This window comes from Oncorhynchus keta, chromosome 31 (genome assembly GCF_023373465.1).
Source record: "Oncorhynchus keta strain PuntledgeMale-10-30-2019 chromosome 31, Oket_V2, whole genome shotgun sequence".
Taxonomy (NCBI): Eukaryota; Metazoa; Chordata; class Actinopteri; order Salmoniformes; family Salmonidae; genus Oncorhynchus; species Oncorhynchus keta.
In genome coordinates this window covers 5,035,856-5,052,539 of record NC_068451.1, presented here as the reverse complement: position 1 = coordinate 5,052,539, position 16,684 = coordinate 5,035,856, and the positions used below count along the sequence as shown (strand labels likewise).

Here is a 16,684-nt window from a genome sequence, read left to right as displayed (position 1 = left end):
GGACAGGTTGAGTGGGGTGATAAACAGAATAACTAGTGTTCATAATAAACGAGGTTCCACCACAGGGATACACAATATGAAGGAGAAATATTTGGAGGCAGGAAGGTCACAGTATGACAGCTTTATTGCATACATGAAACGACAACATTTACATCGAAAATGATCTCTCTCGCTCGCACTCCCTCCCTCTCAGTATGCTCTCTTTCCACCTCCGCCACTCTCTCAATCTGTCACACTTCACCCCCCTATCCTTCTCCTCTGTCCCCCTCACTCCCTTCCTCTCGCCTTCGTCGCGCTTCAGGCTGCGAGGAGCAGCGTCTTGGGCTTGGTGGCGGCGCAAAACTTGCTCTCACTGGAGAACACAGCGAAGCCACGACGTTGAGCCCGACTCTGGTGCATCTTGGGATGTGCAGTCCTCTTCCTTGCCATCATCGTAATCTACAGTAACGTGGGGAGTCATAGTTAAACGCGTTACATCCTTTTCCAGTTCATGCTCTTTTAAAAAGTTGACATGTTCAATCTTCAGGGCTCGAGTCAATCTGTAGCGCTGAAGATCTTCGCTGTAGGTCACTTCCGATTGAGCCCGACATATGCAGCGTTTGCCGTGAATGCATCGCTTTTACATTTCTACCCCTCTGTAGCGCAGGTCTTCAGCGCTACGGATTGAATCGAGCCCATATCTTTATCAAAGCAATCAGTCTTGAAGTTAATTAGCTATAATCTTACAGCTACTTTTTTTGGGTGTGTTTTATATAGATTTGTCTACAGCTGAAGCTAAAGGAGACACTTTGAACCAATGGCTTCTTGCAGTAGAAACCCTTTGAGATGTGTTGCTTTGAGTTTTTCCTGATCTATGTATATTACTTGTGTGTGTGTGTTTCAGACCGCTGTCACCCCCTTCCTCACCATCACTGTCCTCCTCGTCCTCGGAATCTCCCTCTGATTCTACCAGGGAGGCGTCCAATCGGTTGTCTCGCTTCGTTGTGACATCGCCCCTGTGACAACATCACCATTAGAAACTGGGTGGTTCGAGCCCTGAATGCTGATTGGCTGACAGCCGTGGTATATCAGTGTACCACTGGTATTAAAAAACATTTATTTTTACTGTTCTAATTATGTTGGTAACCAGTTTATAATAGCAATAAGGCACTTCTGGGGTTTGTGGTACAGTGGGGCAAAAAAGTATTATAGTATAAGTGTACCTATGATGAAAGTTACAGGCCTCTCTCATCTTTTTAAGTGGGAGAACTTGCACAATTGGTGGCTGACTAAATACTTTTTTGCCCCACTGTATATGGCCAATATACCACGACTAAGAGATGTATCCAGGCACTCCGCGTTGTGTCGTGCATAAGAACAGCCCTTAGCCGTGGTATATTGGCCATATACCACACCCCCTCGTGCCTTATTGCTCAATTAGACACCGACAGCCCATTATTCTTGTTATACTGTGGCCTGGGGTTATCTAGTGATTAGCATAACCCCCTCAGCACAAATATGAAATGTAGTTTATTTGATAATTAAAAGGTGTCAGGCTGTTCTAGCCAGAAGGTTATTTCCACTGTGGTACTCATATGTCAGTAGCCTACAAGCACGGGATCAAATCCCAGTTCTATCGCTACTTCGGAAGAAACTCTCTTCTCTCTTCCCCGTTATTCTACACTGTCCTATATGTTAAACAAACAAAAAACCACACAAAAAAGAAGGGATACCCCTCTCTTTTACAAAAACGACAAATAAATATTATTCAACCGATATTTGTTTGGTGTAAAGTACATAAAGAAGTGAGGTGAGGGGCACATGAGTAATAGTGAACTTTTTGTCAGGTGCACCCATAAAGAATTTCAGAGTTCTATTAAACTGCAAATCATTAAAACATCAGATCAGTATTCATTGACCTAGACGAGTACTGACAGAAAGGTGTTGAGCCCACCTCTGCTTCCCAGAGCTGGGGAGCTGCTCCCACACCGTAAGGGCGCGACCCCCGGTGACCCAGCGGTGACCCCCACTGCCCGTGAGCCACGCCGCAAAGCAAAGGATTCTCGGAGCATCCGCCCAGGTCAGCGAGGCCAGGTACCTGCACTGAGGTAGAGAGAACACTGGGAGAGACGGAAAGGAGAAAAGGGGAGAGAGAGAGAGAAGGAAAGAAGGAGAAAAGTAGATTGAAAAAGTTGATGAAAACCAAAATAGATTTAGGGAAACAATGCATTCTATGAACAGCGTGGCTCTATAGGTTGGCAATTGTAACATAATAATCAGGGAAGAACCAGTTGTGTTAGCTTTACTCACAGTTCAAGGTGCTTTCCCCATTCGCCAAATCATAGCATGAGCCAATGAGGAGTCCCCCCGTCTGATGTACACAATCTGTTACTCCAGCGATGCTGCTGTGATTGGTTAGCCTGGACACGGTGCCTGTGGTGATTGGACAGAGGAACGGTAAACATCAGATAGTACACAGATCTGTAAGGTCTAGCACTGTACCATATTAAGCTGGCTCTTCTATATAGTGTGCGCATGCACACACACGCACACCGCTTCGCACCTGTCCTCCAGTTGAGAATCCTAAGGTTGGCTCTGCCGTAGGCAACGAAGAGCCTGTCACCACGGGGACTGAGGGTCAGACGACCTTCCTGACTCCCGCAGCCCGTTACCGTTGCGTCCCAATGATGTAACAGCTGCAGGGGGTCGCGGTTGGTGCAGAGCCCCTCCCACACAGACACCCCACCCTCTGCTGAGCTGCTGAACACCAGGGGACCCTGGGACTGTGGAGGATAGATAGGGGGCAGTTGTCATGGAGACTGAATGCAGTGGCTGAATACAATGCATGGATACGGTGTGTGTGTGTATGTGTGTGTGAGTGCATGTGTGTGTCTGTGCGTGCATGCCTGCGTGGTTTCACATGGTTACGCATCATTTATGAACAAAGGTGGGGATGGTGCTTTCACTGCTTTGGCTTAAATGTGTTGAGCATATAACACTACATAAATGCAAGTCTTAAAGGCCCAGGGCAGTCAAAAATGTGATTTTCTTGTGTTTTATTTATATTTCCACAATATGATGTTGGAACAATACTATGACATTGCCAAAATTATGATAATGCCCTTTTAGTGTAAGAGCTTTTTGAAAAGGCTGCCGAAAATGTCAGCCTGTTTTGGTGGGATGGCGTTTTGGCATGTCTGGTATCAAATGAGTTAATAGACCAATAAGAAAGACAGTTCCAAACCTCTCTACCAATAACAGCTAGTTTTCAGTTTCCCCCTCCCCACTCAGACCACTCCCAGACAGAATTGTCTCTTTGCTAATTGAAAACAATCACAGTAAGGTACTTAATTGTTACCAAGAAATGATTTGATATTGAGATAAACCAGCTGCATTGGACATTTAAACTATGTATTAAAACAGCTTACACTCCCAAGCAAACGGTATACAGTGCCTTGCAAAAGTATTCATCCCCCTTGGCGTTTTTCCTATTTTGTTGCGTTACAACCTGTAATTTAAGTTGAATTTGGATTTCATGTCCAAATTGGTGAAGTGAAAGGAAAAAAAATAAGTTTGTTTCAAAAAATAAAACAATAATTAAAAACAGAAAAGTGGTGCGTGCACATGATCTCAGTATATATACCTGTACACCTGTTCTGAAAGGCCCCAGAGTCTGCAACACCACTAAGCAAGTGGCACCACGAAGACAAAAGAAGCACCACGAAGACCAAGAGGCACCACGAAGACCAAGAGGCACCACGAAGACCAAGAAGCACCACCACCACCAAACAAGAACTCTCCAAACAGGTCAGGGTAAAGTTGTGGAGAAGTACAGATCAGGGTTGGGTTATAAAAAAATATAAAAAAACTTTCAACATCCCACGGGGCACCATTAAATCCATTATTAAAAAATGGAAAGAACATGGCACAACAACAAACCTGCCAAGAGAGGGCCACCCACCAAACCTCACGGACCAGGCAAGGAGGGAATTAATCAGATAGGCAACAAAGAGACCAAGGATAACCCTGAAGGAGCTGCAAAGCTCCACAGCGGAGATTGGAGTATCTGTCCATAGGACCAGTTGAGGCCGTACACTCCACAGAGCTGGGCTTTTACGGAAGAGTGGCCAGAAAAAAGCCCTTGCTTAAAGACAAAAGTAAGCAAAGACGTTTGGTGTTCGCCAAAAGGCATGTGGGAGACTCCCCAAATATATGGAAGAAGGTACCCTGGTCAGATGAGACTAAAATTGAGCTTTTTGGCCAACAAGGAAAATGCCATGTCTGGCGCAAACCCAACACCTCATCAACCCCCGAGAACACCATCCCAGTGAAGCATGGTGGTGGCAGCATCACGCTGTGGGGATGTTTTTCAGCGGCAGGGACTGAGAAACTGATCAGAATTGAAGGAATGATGGATGGTGCTAAATACTAGGAAATTCTTGAGGGAAACCTGTTTAAGTCTTCCAGAGATTTGAGACTGGGACGGAGGTTCACCTTCCAGCAGGACCATGACTCTAAGCATACTGCTAAAGCAACACTCAAATGGTTTAAGGGGAAACATTTAAATGTCTTGGAACGGCCTAGTCAAAGCCCAGACCTCAATCCAATTGAGAATCTGTGGAGATTGCTGTACACCAGCAGAACCCATCCAACTTGAAGGAGCTGGAGCAGTTTTGCATTGAAGAATGGGCAAAAATCCCAGTGGCTAGATGTGCCAAGCTTATAGAGACATACCCCAAGAGACTTGCAGCTGTAATTTCTGCAAAAGGTGGCTCTACAAAGTAAGGACTTTGGGGGGGTGAATAGTTATGCACACTCAAGTTTATTTTTTTGTGTGCGTCTTATTTTCTGTTTGTTTCACAAGAAAAAATATTTTGCATCTTCAAAGTGGTAGGCATGTTGTGTAAATTAAATGATAGAAACCCCCAAAATATTTATTTTAATTCCAGGTTGTAAGGCAACAAAATAGGTAAAATTCCAAGGGGGTGAATACTTTCGCAAGCCACTGTAGTCCATTTCTGATCCTCTATCCTCGCAAATATAATGTATTTATTTTTGAAAGTAACGAGGAAAAGAGCACTGAATACTCTTTTGGACCTCTTTGGAATCTATATATATCTTAATTTCTTTTGTATTTATTTCCACACTGCCTACAAGTGTGTAGCATATAAGGAGAACAAGATATTTGGTCCTTTGGGCTGCCATTTTTGTTTTTGCCTCAACCAATTTGTTTGGCGTGACAACACCTAAGTTGGCTAAAGCACACACATCTGTCAACGGTACGGAAATATTTGCTTTAATTTCAGCAAGGCCTTGATGAAAACATAAGTTTTTGTTCATTAGGGCAGAAAACTAAAATTAGCATTTGTTATTGGACCAGTTTCAGTCCATTTTCTTCCGTTTGAACACAACCATAGTTACAGAAGCACTATAGCTTAACGGTTAAAGGCCTAGAATGTGACACTATTGGCTCTTGATTATGGCAGCCACCTGTAGGGAGGTCACAGCCTCCTCATGGGCGTTGATTGATTGACAGTTGTCCATGGTTTGCCAGCTCCAGGCCTGGACTTTACCCCCATCTGCAGACAGAGAGAGGAAGAGGGTAAAGAGTGAGTGAGGGAGAGGGAGAGAGGTTGATAGAGAGAGAGAGGGGGTGAAGGGAGAGAGAGAGAGTGAGATGGAGTGAGAGATGGAGGGAAGGTGAGAGTATGGGAAAAGAGAGAGGGGAGGGATGGTAAAAGAGCAAGAGAGAGAGAGAGAGAGAGGTGAAGTAGGCCTGACAGTTGCTGGCAGACATTACTGATGTCTTGCATAAATACCTGTGAGCTTGAGTCTCCTCACTTGTCTGCCTCTGTCAGTCTGACGACACTTACTGTCAACTGCAGTGTTAGGCAACCCTGGTCCTGGAGTGCTGCAGGCACTTCCATGTTTTTTATTTAACCGACATGGAAGACCAGGTGTGTTGAATTTAGGCAATCACTGAACTGATCAATTAGCTAGTTGGAACAAAATCCTTCAGTACCTGCGGCACCCCAGGAACCGGGTTGCCTACCCCTGATCCACTGAGTCTGTCATAGACAGTCACAGACACACAAACATATACATACAAACCCCCCCTCACACACAGTAACTGCATCCACTCAAACCTGATCCTGTGATGATGTAGCCATCGCCTTCAGGCACAAAGCAGAGAGCAGTCACCGCGTTAAAGGTGTAGATGGACTTTACACACTGGCCTGGATGGAGAGAGGGGAACACTGATTTCATTGTCCACAACACGCACAGGGAATTACGTAGGCGCACACACACACACACACACACACACACACACACACACACACACACACACACACACACACACACACACACACACACACACACACACACACACACACACACACACACACACACACACACACACACACACACACACACACACACACACACACACACAGAGCACTCACCCAGACAAAGCTGTAGGGCTCAGACTGTGTATGTACGAAGTGAACTAACCAGTGCTTAAAGCCCAGATCCTCACACAACAGTCCACTGAACCACTCAGGATGAACCTCTCCTTGTCTCCCAGAGACAGTTCCCAGGCTAGAGAGAGAGAGAGATTGACAGTAGAGAGAGGGGGGGGGGAGACAAGGGGGCGTTGAACAGAAGAAAGAGATGGAGAGAATATATGGGGGAGGGAATTATAATAATTTTATTTGTTGTCATTGTACAGTTCATAGTCAGTATGCATATAATTATCGTCCATGTTGTTATTGATTTAATATGATGCGTTCCCGAGTTCTCGTCTTGGTAATATAAGCCTGACTTATGCCAAAGTAGCTCATGGAATCAGAGAAAAAAACCTGGAGAGCGTGAGATAGAGATACGGAGAGGGGGAGCGTGGGTGGAGAGACAGAAAGGGCAGAGAAGTTCAAGTAGTGGCATGATCCCTCCTTCAGTCAGAATGAGAGTAACCCAGAGTGTCTACTGCTGCTAGTTCTCTCTGTGGATTTGACCTGATGAACTAAAACTATAATTACACTGCCTGAAATATAAGTGTGTGTGTGTGCGTGTGTGTACATGTTTTACTATATTTGTGAGTACCAGCAGTCCTCACACGAATAGTAAACCGGTCCTCACTTGTATACAGGCTATTTTAGGCTTAGGGGTTAGGGTTAGGAGTTAGGGTTAGGATTAGTATAGTAAGACATACTGTAGGTGTGTGTGTGTGTGTGTGTCCGTCCATTCCCTACCGAGTCTCCTACAGTATTCAGGCGGAGGGGCAGATAGACAGGTGACTCCACCAGTGTGACCTCCCAGATTCCGCTGCTCGGTTGCCGTAGGAACGTGCCACACCTTTACTGTTGTGTCTCGACTGAGAGAGAGAAATACAGAGAGAGATGGAGAGAACAACGGAGAGAGATGAAATGAGTGTGAGCGACAGAGAGAGACAGCGAGAGACAGAGAGTGAGAGCAGACAAGCTTGAAGTAGATCAATAACACTCTGTTCAGGCGAGAATGGCTCTCAGTGTAGGAGGAGAAAGTTAGCATATTAAGAGTTACAGAGAGAGGAGGAGGGAGAAAGAAAGAAATTAATTGAATTATTCACAGTTATGCGATCTATTATTAAATCGGAGAATGACTCACTTACCTGCCGGAGATCACCAGGTTGTCAACAGCAACCACACAGGTGACGATGTCACTGTGACCCTCCAGCGACCTCAAGCGAAACTTTGCTTTCTCCCATGATGCTTTGAGAGATGTAAACTCGGCATCTGAAAAAAAGGGACCCATCATAATCACCATGAACCCAAGTCTTGCGTGACCTTCTTTACAAAGGAACAGATTCAGACTTGTACGCCTTTCTTATGCACTTCTCAGTAGTTGGTATTCAGATGTGTGTGCGTAACGGGCTTTGTGCAGGTGCGTAACGGGCTTTGTGCAGGTGCGTAACGGGCTTTGTGCAGGTGCGTAACGGGCTTTGTGCAGGTGCGTAACGGGCTTTGTACAGGTGCGTAACGGGCTTTGTGCAGGTGCGTAACGGGCTTTGTCAAGGCGCGTAACGGGCTTTGTACAGGTGCGTAACGGGCTTTGTACAGGTGCGTAACGGGCTTTGTACAGGTGCGTAACGGGCTTTGTACAGGTGCGTAACGAGCTTTGTACAGGTGCGTAACGAGCTTTGTACAGGTGCGTAACGGGCTTTGTGCAGGTGCGTAACGGGCTTTGTGCAGGTGCGTAACGGACTTTGTGCAGGTGCGTAACGGACTTTGTGCAGGTGTGTAACAGGCTTTGTACAGGTGCGTAACAGGCTTTGCACAGGTGCGTAACGGACTTTGCGCAGGTGCGTAACGGGCTTTGTGCAGGTGCGTAACGGGCTTTGTACAGGTGCGTAACGGGCTTTGTACAGGTGCGTAACGGGCTTTGTACAGGTGCGTAACGGGCTTTGTACAGGTGCGTAACGGGCTTTGTACAGGTGCGTAACGGGCTTTGTACAGGTGCGTAACGGGCTTTGTACAGGTGCGTAACGGGCTTTGTACAGGTGCGTAACGGGCTTTGTACAGGTGCGTAACGGGCTTTGTACAGGTGCGTAACAGGCTTTGTACAGGTGCGTAACAGGCTTTGTACAGGTGCATAACGGGCTTTGTACAGGTGGGTAACGGGCTTTGTGCAGGTGCATAACGGGCTTTGTACAGGTGGGTAACGGGCTTTGTACAGGTGCGTAACGGGCTTTGTACAGGTGCGTAATAGGCTTTGTACAGGTGCGTAACAGGCTTTGTACAGGTGCGTAACGGGCTTTGTACAGGTGCGTAACAGGCTTTGTACAGGTGCGTAACAGGCTTTGTACAGGTGCGTAACGGGCTTTGTACAGGTGCGTAACAGGCTTTGTACAGGTGCGTAACTGGCTTTGTACAGGTGCGTAACGGGCTTTGTACAGGGGCGTAACAGGCTTTGTACAGGTGCGTAACAGGCTTTGTACAGGTGCGTAACAGGCTTTGTACAGGTGCGTAACGGGCTTTGTACAGGTGCGTAACAGGCTTTGTACAGGTGCGTAACAGGCTTTGCAGGCGTGGTTCCATTGCATGCGCTGAATACATTTAAATCAACCGCTGAAAACCCTCCCACTTGATGGCCGACATACTTCCCCTGGAGTTTTCATTCAATAGGTGTTTCAGTACATTTATATAAAGCCATCCCTTTAAATTTGATGGACCTTAAATTAGAATTTAGTTTGACAGACTCACAAGAATATATTGAGAGAACTGTTCCCGAAAATTAGGGATCAATGAAAGAAAGCTATGTAATTACACAGATATTTGTCTCCTTCTCAGCACCAATTGGTCGATTTAAAAATACTCTTGATCTTTTTAGGGTTCGGAAAGCATTTATGAATAAAAGAAAAAAACAGGTTTGGAGAGCCTTTATGAAAGAAAATATATTGGTGAATCAAGAATACAGTGGTTTGATTCCTCCTGAAAGTAGCCATATTCAATTCATCAATCCATTAAATATTGAAAGGTGAGAAAAGTGTACAATAAGGGTTGAAAAGTAGTCCTATAAAATCAACCCTAATAACCCTAATTTTCTAAATGTTTTCTGTTATTTTACCAGGTAAGTTGACTGAGAACACGTTCTCATTTACAGCAACGACCTGGAGAATAGTTACAGGGGAGAGGAGAGGTATGAAAGAGCCAATTGTAAACTGGGGAGGATTAGGTGACCGTGATGGTTTGAGGGACAGATTGGGAATTGATCCAGGTCACTCTTACATACTCTTACGATAAGTGCCTTGGGATCTTTAATGACCTCAGAGTCAGGACACCCGTTTAACGTCCCATCCGAAAGACGGTCCCCAATCACTGCCTTGTGGCATTGGGATATTTTTTACACCAGAGGGAAAGAGTGCCTCCCATTGGCCCTCCAACACAATTTCCAGCAGCATCTGGTCTCCCATCCAGGGACTGACCAGGACCAACCCTGCTCAGATTCAGAAGCAAGCCAGCAGTGGTATGCAGGGTGGTATGCTGCTGGCACTGTGATGAGAACAGTCCAGTCATTGTGAACCGTGCGCCAGTCTCCAAGTTTAAACTGCTGCATGTACTGTATGTACGGTCTGCAGTCCATAATGATTCCAATAGGATACATGTCCCAAATGACTGCACAACTTGTAATACGTTAGCCCAATATGATCCACAATTACTAGCGATCCTCAGGAACTACCACACAAACGTGACAGAGGAAAGAAAGGTAAACTAACTGTGTAATGGAATGATGCAAAATGTAAGTAAACAAACACTAAAGTGACCGTTAAAAATATGTGTGGGTATAACTGACAGTGGCTACCGATAGTGGCTGATACAAATTGTAAAACACACAGGGGAAAAAAGTAGATATAATTCAAACACTCTAGAAAACCAGAAATTAACTCTAGGTTTGGTGCTATACTCTCATTTGCGGATGGCTACAGAAGCCTATAGCTTAGGTCTCCAAACGTTATTCCAGCAAAGTTATAAGGCCTTCATTTTATAAACGTCACTGTGGGAAAGTTGACATGTCGATATGCTTTAGTTTGCAGCCATATGACTGGTTTCACATTTGTCTCCAGCGATCATCAGTTCAAATAGATCTGAAACATTAATATTTACAACCCCCTTAAGCGGCTTACTTTACCTGGATCTCCCCCACAGCTCTTATCAATTTGTAAATTACAGTGCACGGAGAACGCTGACATTTCAAACGGAAAAAAAGAACAAAGATGCTATTCCACTTGGAACCGACAGGTTGCTCGACCTTATTCATTGTTACATCGCGCATAAAGGGGATGGCATTATGAGGGAATGAAGTCAAAACTGATCTAGGATCTGTTTTGCCTTTAAGATCATAAAGAATAAGACAGGGAGGGACCAGGGCAAGTATCCACAAAGCGTCTCAGAGTAGGTGCAGATCTAGAATCTGTCTATACAATCTTATTCAGTATGACCTAAAAGGCTAAACTAATACTAGATCAGCGCCCCTATTCTGAGACACTTGGTGAATACAGGCCCGGGCCTCCGGCCTGATCAGGGACATTGGGAGAGACTATAATAGCCATGGTTGACTCAACACTTCTCTAACCTTAGTTGATCAATAACTACTGTACACGTATTTGTCAGCTCTAGAGCATGGAACTAATTATGTTTCTAGGAAACAAACAGTACAAACAGATCAGGCTTGTGTTCAGTAGGCACGAAGCTGAAGAAAACCGTCTGAAACAGGTAGGTACGATCTGAACTCATGAAATGGTAGTTTTGGTTTGTCGTTCTGAAGCGTCTTGCTACAGTGTGCCAACAGTGGACCCTAATGAACACAACCCATGTGGGACGGACAGATCGAAACGTTAACTATTTGTAATATAATTTCTGGGAGCCTACCGAGCCGTTTCCATATTCTCTTTCCTTCAATCACAGTACATTCGTGAGATACCAATGAGTATGAGAATGTGTCTACATAATCTAACAAACCCTAGTTTAAAGATAACCCCACCTTCCTGGTTTTCCTTGGGGCTTGTGTCGGTCACAGCTAGACAGGGCTCTGACTGCTCTTCCCCTGCTCCTGTCTCTCTCCGTCTTCCTGTCTCCTCCTTTCTTCCTGTCTCTCCCCTTGTTACCGTCTCCTTCTGACTGCCTGTCTTCTTCTGTCGGCCTGTCGGCTCTGCTTCTCCCTTGGGGATCTTGGTAGCAGAGGGGCTGTGTGATGGAAGAGCCTCAGAGGTGGCTTCACTGTGCCCGAGCAAAAAAAACACACACCAAACACCAAGAGTGAATTGACAGTGCAGTCACATTCAGGAAAACATTATGTGCACAGACATACAGAACAGTGCATAGGCTAAGCCATAGACACACAAGCAAGTTTACAAATAATGATAATCCTTTATTACATTTCTATAGCACTTCAGTACAAGTATAATCTCAAAGTGCATAAATATACAGTTGTCGCCATGGCGTGGAAAAACAGATTGATGTTGTCGTTGTGTCTTTGATTAACAGATTATTACTATAATTTTCATTATCCTGTCTTTATACTACTTAGTGATAATGACATTTCCCCTGGTATCCCCTTGATATTTCAAAGCCCTGGGAGAGTGTGCCCAGTCGTAACTCTGTGGAAGGAATCCCTAAGTGATGGCTACACGACGTTCTATCCCCTCTACTACTCCAATACATTAGGATGCCTTGAAAGAATGACTGACTGACTTTGACCTATGTCGGCTAGACTCAAGCCAGATCAAAGCATCAAAGTGAACGTTACAGCTTGTGAACAGGGATCTTAATCTCCCCTATCTCCCTCTAGCTCTCCCTCCCTCTCTCTCTCTCTCTTTCCTTACACTTGTCTTTTCATCTTCTCATGGTTTCCTCCTCCCACAATCCCCGGAGTTTGCTGGGGGCCAGAAAGCTGCAGCAGAAGTTCAGCCAATCTGGTGCGGAGCTCCGCCTTCCTGGAGATCTGAAGATGGAGGGGGCTTAGATTTGTTTGAGCCCATAATTTAGGTTAATAATAACATGCATGACCGTAGAAATCTCCCTGGGTACGTCTCAATAGTCCAACGTCGCTCCTCCTTCATCTGTACTGATCTGAGAAGAGATGGACTGATAAAGGACAGGTGAGTAGACATCCGTCCATTATAGTACTGTCACCGATCCTATGTTTCCAGATCAGAGCAGATGAAGGAAAGGAGACAAAACGACCACTGTAAACTATTGATATGTGTTCCCCCTCAATGATTCGTATAAACCCTGAATGACTGGCAGGGGGCACTGTATTGAAGCCACCACCCAGCAATCTTGGCACTCCTCCTCAAATGTAAAATAATATTTCAGAAGCTACAGAAATGTATTTATTAATGTTCATTTTTGACACAATTATTATATTACAGGCACCTTAATGTATACTTTCAAATTATATTATGTGAGGTAAACATCATTTAAAAAAAATAAAGATCTACAAAGTATTATTTTTTTTTGCGAGCAGTAATGTTACTGTCCCCACTACAATATATATTTTTTAAATACATGTCATTTTGTCCTAAAAACAATTAATTGAAATACTGTAGAATTCCATTCACTCCTATGGAGGTCTCCTGCTAGGGAGTGCCAATATGGCCGACCGGTGGGTTCAAATCCTCTCACAGCATCAGCAATCCAAGGTTTATAAACGCAACCCCCTCCCTACAGTTTACGAGGTGATTCAGATTGCCAAACCCCCAATGACACCAAATCAAGTTTAGAAAGGCATGATACATCTCGACACAAGAGAAGGGTATCATTGTTATGCTTACATTTGATGTGTTCAATTAGTGCCAGTGTAGAAGAGGTTGATCTAAAACTCGGCCAAAACCCAATGAGAACGCAAGTTGTTTACCACTAGATTTCTAAAGATTGTGATCTAGCGAGCCTATTCTCTATCTCACATGGGTGAAATGATTTAATGATCAGCTGTTCAGTCTTGGTGTGCTCCCGCTAGGTTGGCCTCAATTGAACTCACTCACGACCGAGACTGTAATAATATCAAATGTAACCTGCAAGATTGTATTGGAGGATTAAGGTGCTACATCAAGATCTCTCTTGGGAGCGAGTACAGTCATATCCGGGAGTATTAGTACCAAGGGAAATCTATTCAGGATTGTGGAATAAGCACCGGTGCGCTCATGACACGACTGATATTAAAACTATGGCTGAAGATGAGAAGTGAAAGTCGTGTTCTGTACCTTAACTCTTTCTTCTGGAGTGAGAGATTGAGAAATGTTGATCTCCAGATTCTCAATCTGTCTCAGTTTCTTCTGGAGTTTTCTCACCTCCCCCATCTGAAACCCTTATTCTACAAGCACCAACAACTGTTCCAGATTAGTATGTCTACAATGTTTCACTAGGCTTGTGGGTCATGCAACATTCATGTTTAAGTGTTTCTACCGTGTTTCACTAGTTTGTTGTCCTTTCTCTGTCCAGTCAATCGTTTCCATAGACGTGTCTCATCGCTGATGACAACAATGGTGGATAGCCTGTGTGAGCGTGTTTGAGGGGATACATTTGAGCAAGGATCTGCGCAAATTCGCTAATCTTCACCACATAATGAGCAGTTGTTTTTCCCGGGAGATGATCTATGTAGATCAGTGATCCTGCGCAGTCTGACTGCAATGTAGTAGATCTCAAACAAGCACAGGCGCGTTATTAACTTCTTCTCTGGTCTCCCGGGCGGTTACTGACATTGCTCTGGATTACAGTGACACTAGGTGGAATGGAGAGGAACTTAATTTACAAAAATCCAAATACCAAGGCAGCGTTTCATTTTTATTACATGTGCTCCCTCATTTCGACCATCGTTCACTTTTCCCCTTTCGTGACTGATTTGATAAGATTTAATTTGGTGTTATAACTGAATAATTATTTATATTCAGTGTATGAGAATAGGACTTGGTCTTCAATAATTCCGTTTGTGAGCTAAAACATTTAAATAGCAATTTAATTCAACAACAAATAAGTGCTCAACCATTACGCCAATATGCACCATTTGTTATAATTAGTTGTAATAACATCCATAGTAAACATTATGTATATGTCTAGTCTGTGTACAGTGCCTATAAAAGTCTACCCCCCCCCCTTGGATTTCTTCACATTTTATTGTGTTACAAAGTACGATTCAAATAGATTTAGACTAATTCTCCTCTTTGGCAACTATCTACATGAAATACTCTATAATGTCAAAGTGGAAGAAAAATAAAACACTACTATACCTTGATTAGATAAGTATATACCCCCTCAGTCAATACATTTTAAAAACACCATTGGCAGTGATTACAGCTGTGAGTCTTCCTGGGTAAGTCTCATGAGAGCTTTGTATACCTGTATTGTGCCGCATTTGCCCATTATTCTTTTCAAAATTCTTCAAGCTTTGTCAAGGTGTCGGGATTATAGCTAGACAGCAATGTTCAAGTCTTGCCAAGCAGATTTAAGTCAAAACTGTAACTTGGCCACTCAGGAACATTCACGGTCTTCTTGGTAAGCAACTCCAGTGTAGATTTGGCTTTGTGTTGTTGGTTAATGTCCTGTTGAAAGGTGAATTCCTTTCCCAGTCTGGTGTAAAGCAGACTGAAGCAGGTTTCTCTCTAGGAGTTTGCCTGTGTTTAGCTCCATCACATTTCTTTTCATCCTGAAAAACTCTGCAGTCTTTGTCGATGTCAAGCGTACACATACCATGATGCAGCCACCACCATGCTTGAAAATAAGGAGGGAGTTACGGAGTGATGTGTTGTGTTGGATTTGCCTCAAACATAAGGCTTTGCATTTAGGCCAAAATGTTTATTCCTTTGCAGTGTATTTTTTCCCCAGTATTACTTTAGTGCCTTGCTGCGTACATATGCATGTTTTGGAATATTTTTGTTCTGTATATTTGTATTATTCTTTTCACTCTGTAAATTAGGTTGCTACAACGCTGTTGATCCATCCTCGTTTTTTTACAATCACAGCCATTGAACTCTGGAGCTGTTTTAAAATCACCAACGGCCTCATAGTGACGTCCCTGAGCATTTTATTTCCTGTCCTGCAGCTCAGTTCAGGAGGAAGACTGCATCTTTGATGTGCCTAAGTAGTTTAATACATCATCCGCAGCGTAATTATTAACTGGACCATGCTTAAAGATATATTTCATGTCTGATTTGTTATTGTTACCCATCTACCAATCACTGCTCTTCTTTATGAGGCTTTCGAAAAGCCCTCTGGGCCTTTTAGCTGAATATGTGCTTGAAATTCAATACTTGACTGAGGGACCTTATAGATGTTTGTATGTATGGGGGACAGAGGAAGGGTTAGTCATTCAAAAATCATGTCAACCCCTATTATTTCACACAGTCAGTCCATATAACTTATTATGTGATTTGTTATATTTGACTTACTTTTCATCATATCCAATTACGATCTTGTCTCATCGCTGCAACTCCCCAACGGGTTCGGGAGAGGCGAAGGTCAAGTCATGCGTCCTCCGAAACATGACCCGCCAAACCGGGCTCCTTAACACCCGGCTGCTTAACCCAAAAGAATGTGTCGGAGGAAACACTGTTCAACTGACGACTGCAAGCGCCCGGACCGGTACAAGGAGTCGCTAGAGCGCGATGAGCCAAGTAAATCCCCCCCAGCCAAACCCTCCCCTAATCCGGACAACGCTGGGCCAATTGTGCGCTGCCCTATGGGACTCCCGGCCACTGCCGGTTGTGAAACAGGCTGGGATCGAACCCGGGTCTGCAGTGACGCCTCAGACAGATCTGCCTTAGACAGATGCACCACTCAGGAGTAGCCCCAAATGTTACTTCAAAACTAATTTAGGATTGCCTAAACGAAGGGGATAAACACTTATGTGACAACTATAGTTTAGTTAAACATTTTCTATTCATTTGTACAAATGTGTAGAATTTTCTTTTCCCTTTGACATTATGGAGTATTTTGTGTAGATCAATGGCAAAAAAAATACAATTAAATATAATTCAATCCCACTTTGTAATGCCCCCCCAAAAGTTCAAGGGGGTACAGACTTTCTATAGGCATTGTATGTGTGAAAGCATTTTTCAAAAACAGGTGGAGGTATTTTTGTTTTGTCTCTTCTATGTTCTGCTGTGCGTTTTCCAGCACTATCAACGTTTTGTCATTTTTCCAAGGCTTAATGCCTAGCCTATCCCGAGCCCACA

The 16,684-nt window shown here is 44.1% G+C and overlaps 1 protein-coding gene across 1 annotated transcript; it reads right to left on the bottom strand.

The window, feature by feature from the left end:
• Window positions 1-106: 106 nt before the first annotated feature.
• On the bottom strand, window positions 107-14,083 carry si:ch211-154o6.3 (uncharacterized protein LOC563854 homolog). The gene is made up of 14 exons (XM_052489350.1): window positions 13,920-14,083; window positions 13,718-13,827; window positions 12,338-12,456; window positions 11,497-11,732; window positions 7,628-7,751; window positions 7,230-7,351; window positions 6,493-6,579; window positions 6,126-6,215; window positions 5,470-5,558; window positions 2,543-2,762; window positions 2,290-2,412; window positions 1,934-2,099; window positions 907-995; window positions 107-438 (listed from the first exon to the last, which is right to left on the bottom strand). Exons 2-14 carry the CDS (start codon window positions 13,811-13,813, stop codon window positions 350-352), a joined length of 1,650 nt encoding a protein of 549 aa, XP_052345310.1. The 5' UTR covers window positions 13,814-13,827; window positions 13,920-14,083; the 3' UTR covers window positions 107-349.
• Between the last annotated feature and the right edge of the window lie 2,601 nt (window positions 14,084-16,684).

Excerpts from the sequence above, each read along its gene's own strand:
- si:ch211-154o6.3 (XM_052489350.1), bottom strand. The coding sequence starts at position 13,813 with ATGGGGGAGGTGAGAAAACTCCAGAAGAAACTGAGACAGATTGAGAAT. Across the intron at positions 7,352-7,627 it reads AACCTGGTGATCTCCGGCAG|TCGAGACACAACAGTAAAGG; the intron begins GTAAGTGAGTCA and ends TCTCTCTCTCAG. Across the intron at positions 2,763-5,469 it reads AGGCTGTGACCTCCCTACAG|TCCCAGGGTCCCCTGGTGTT; the intron begins GTGGCTGCCATA and ends TATCCTCCACAG.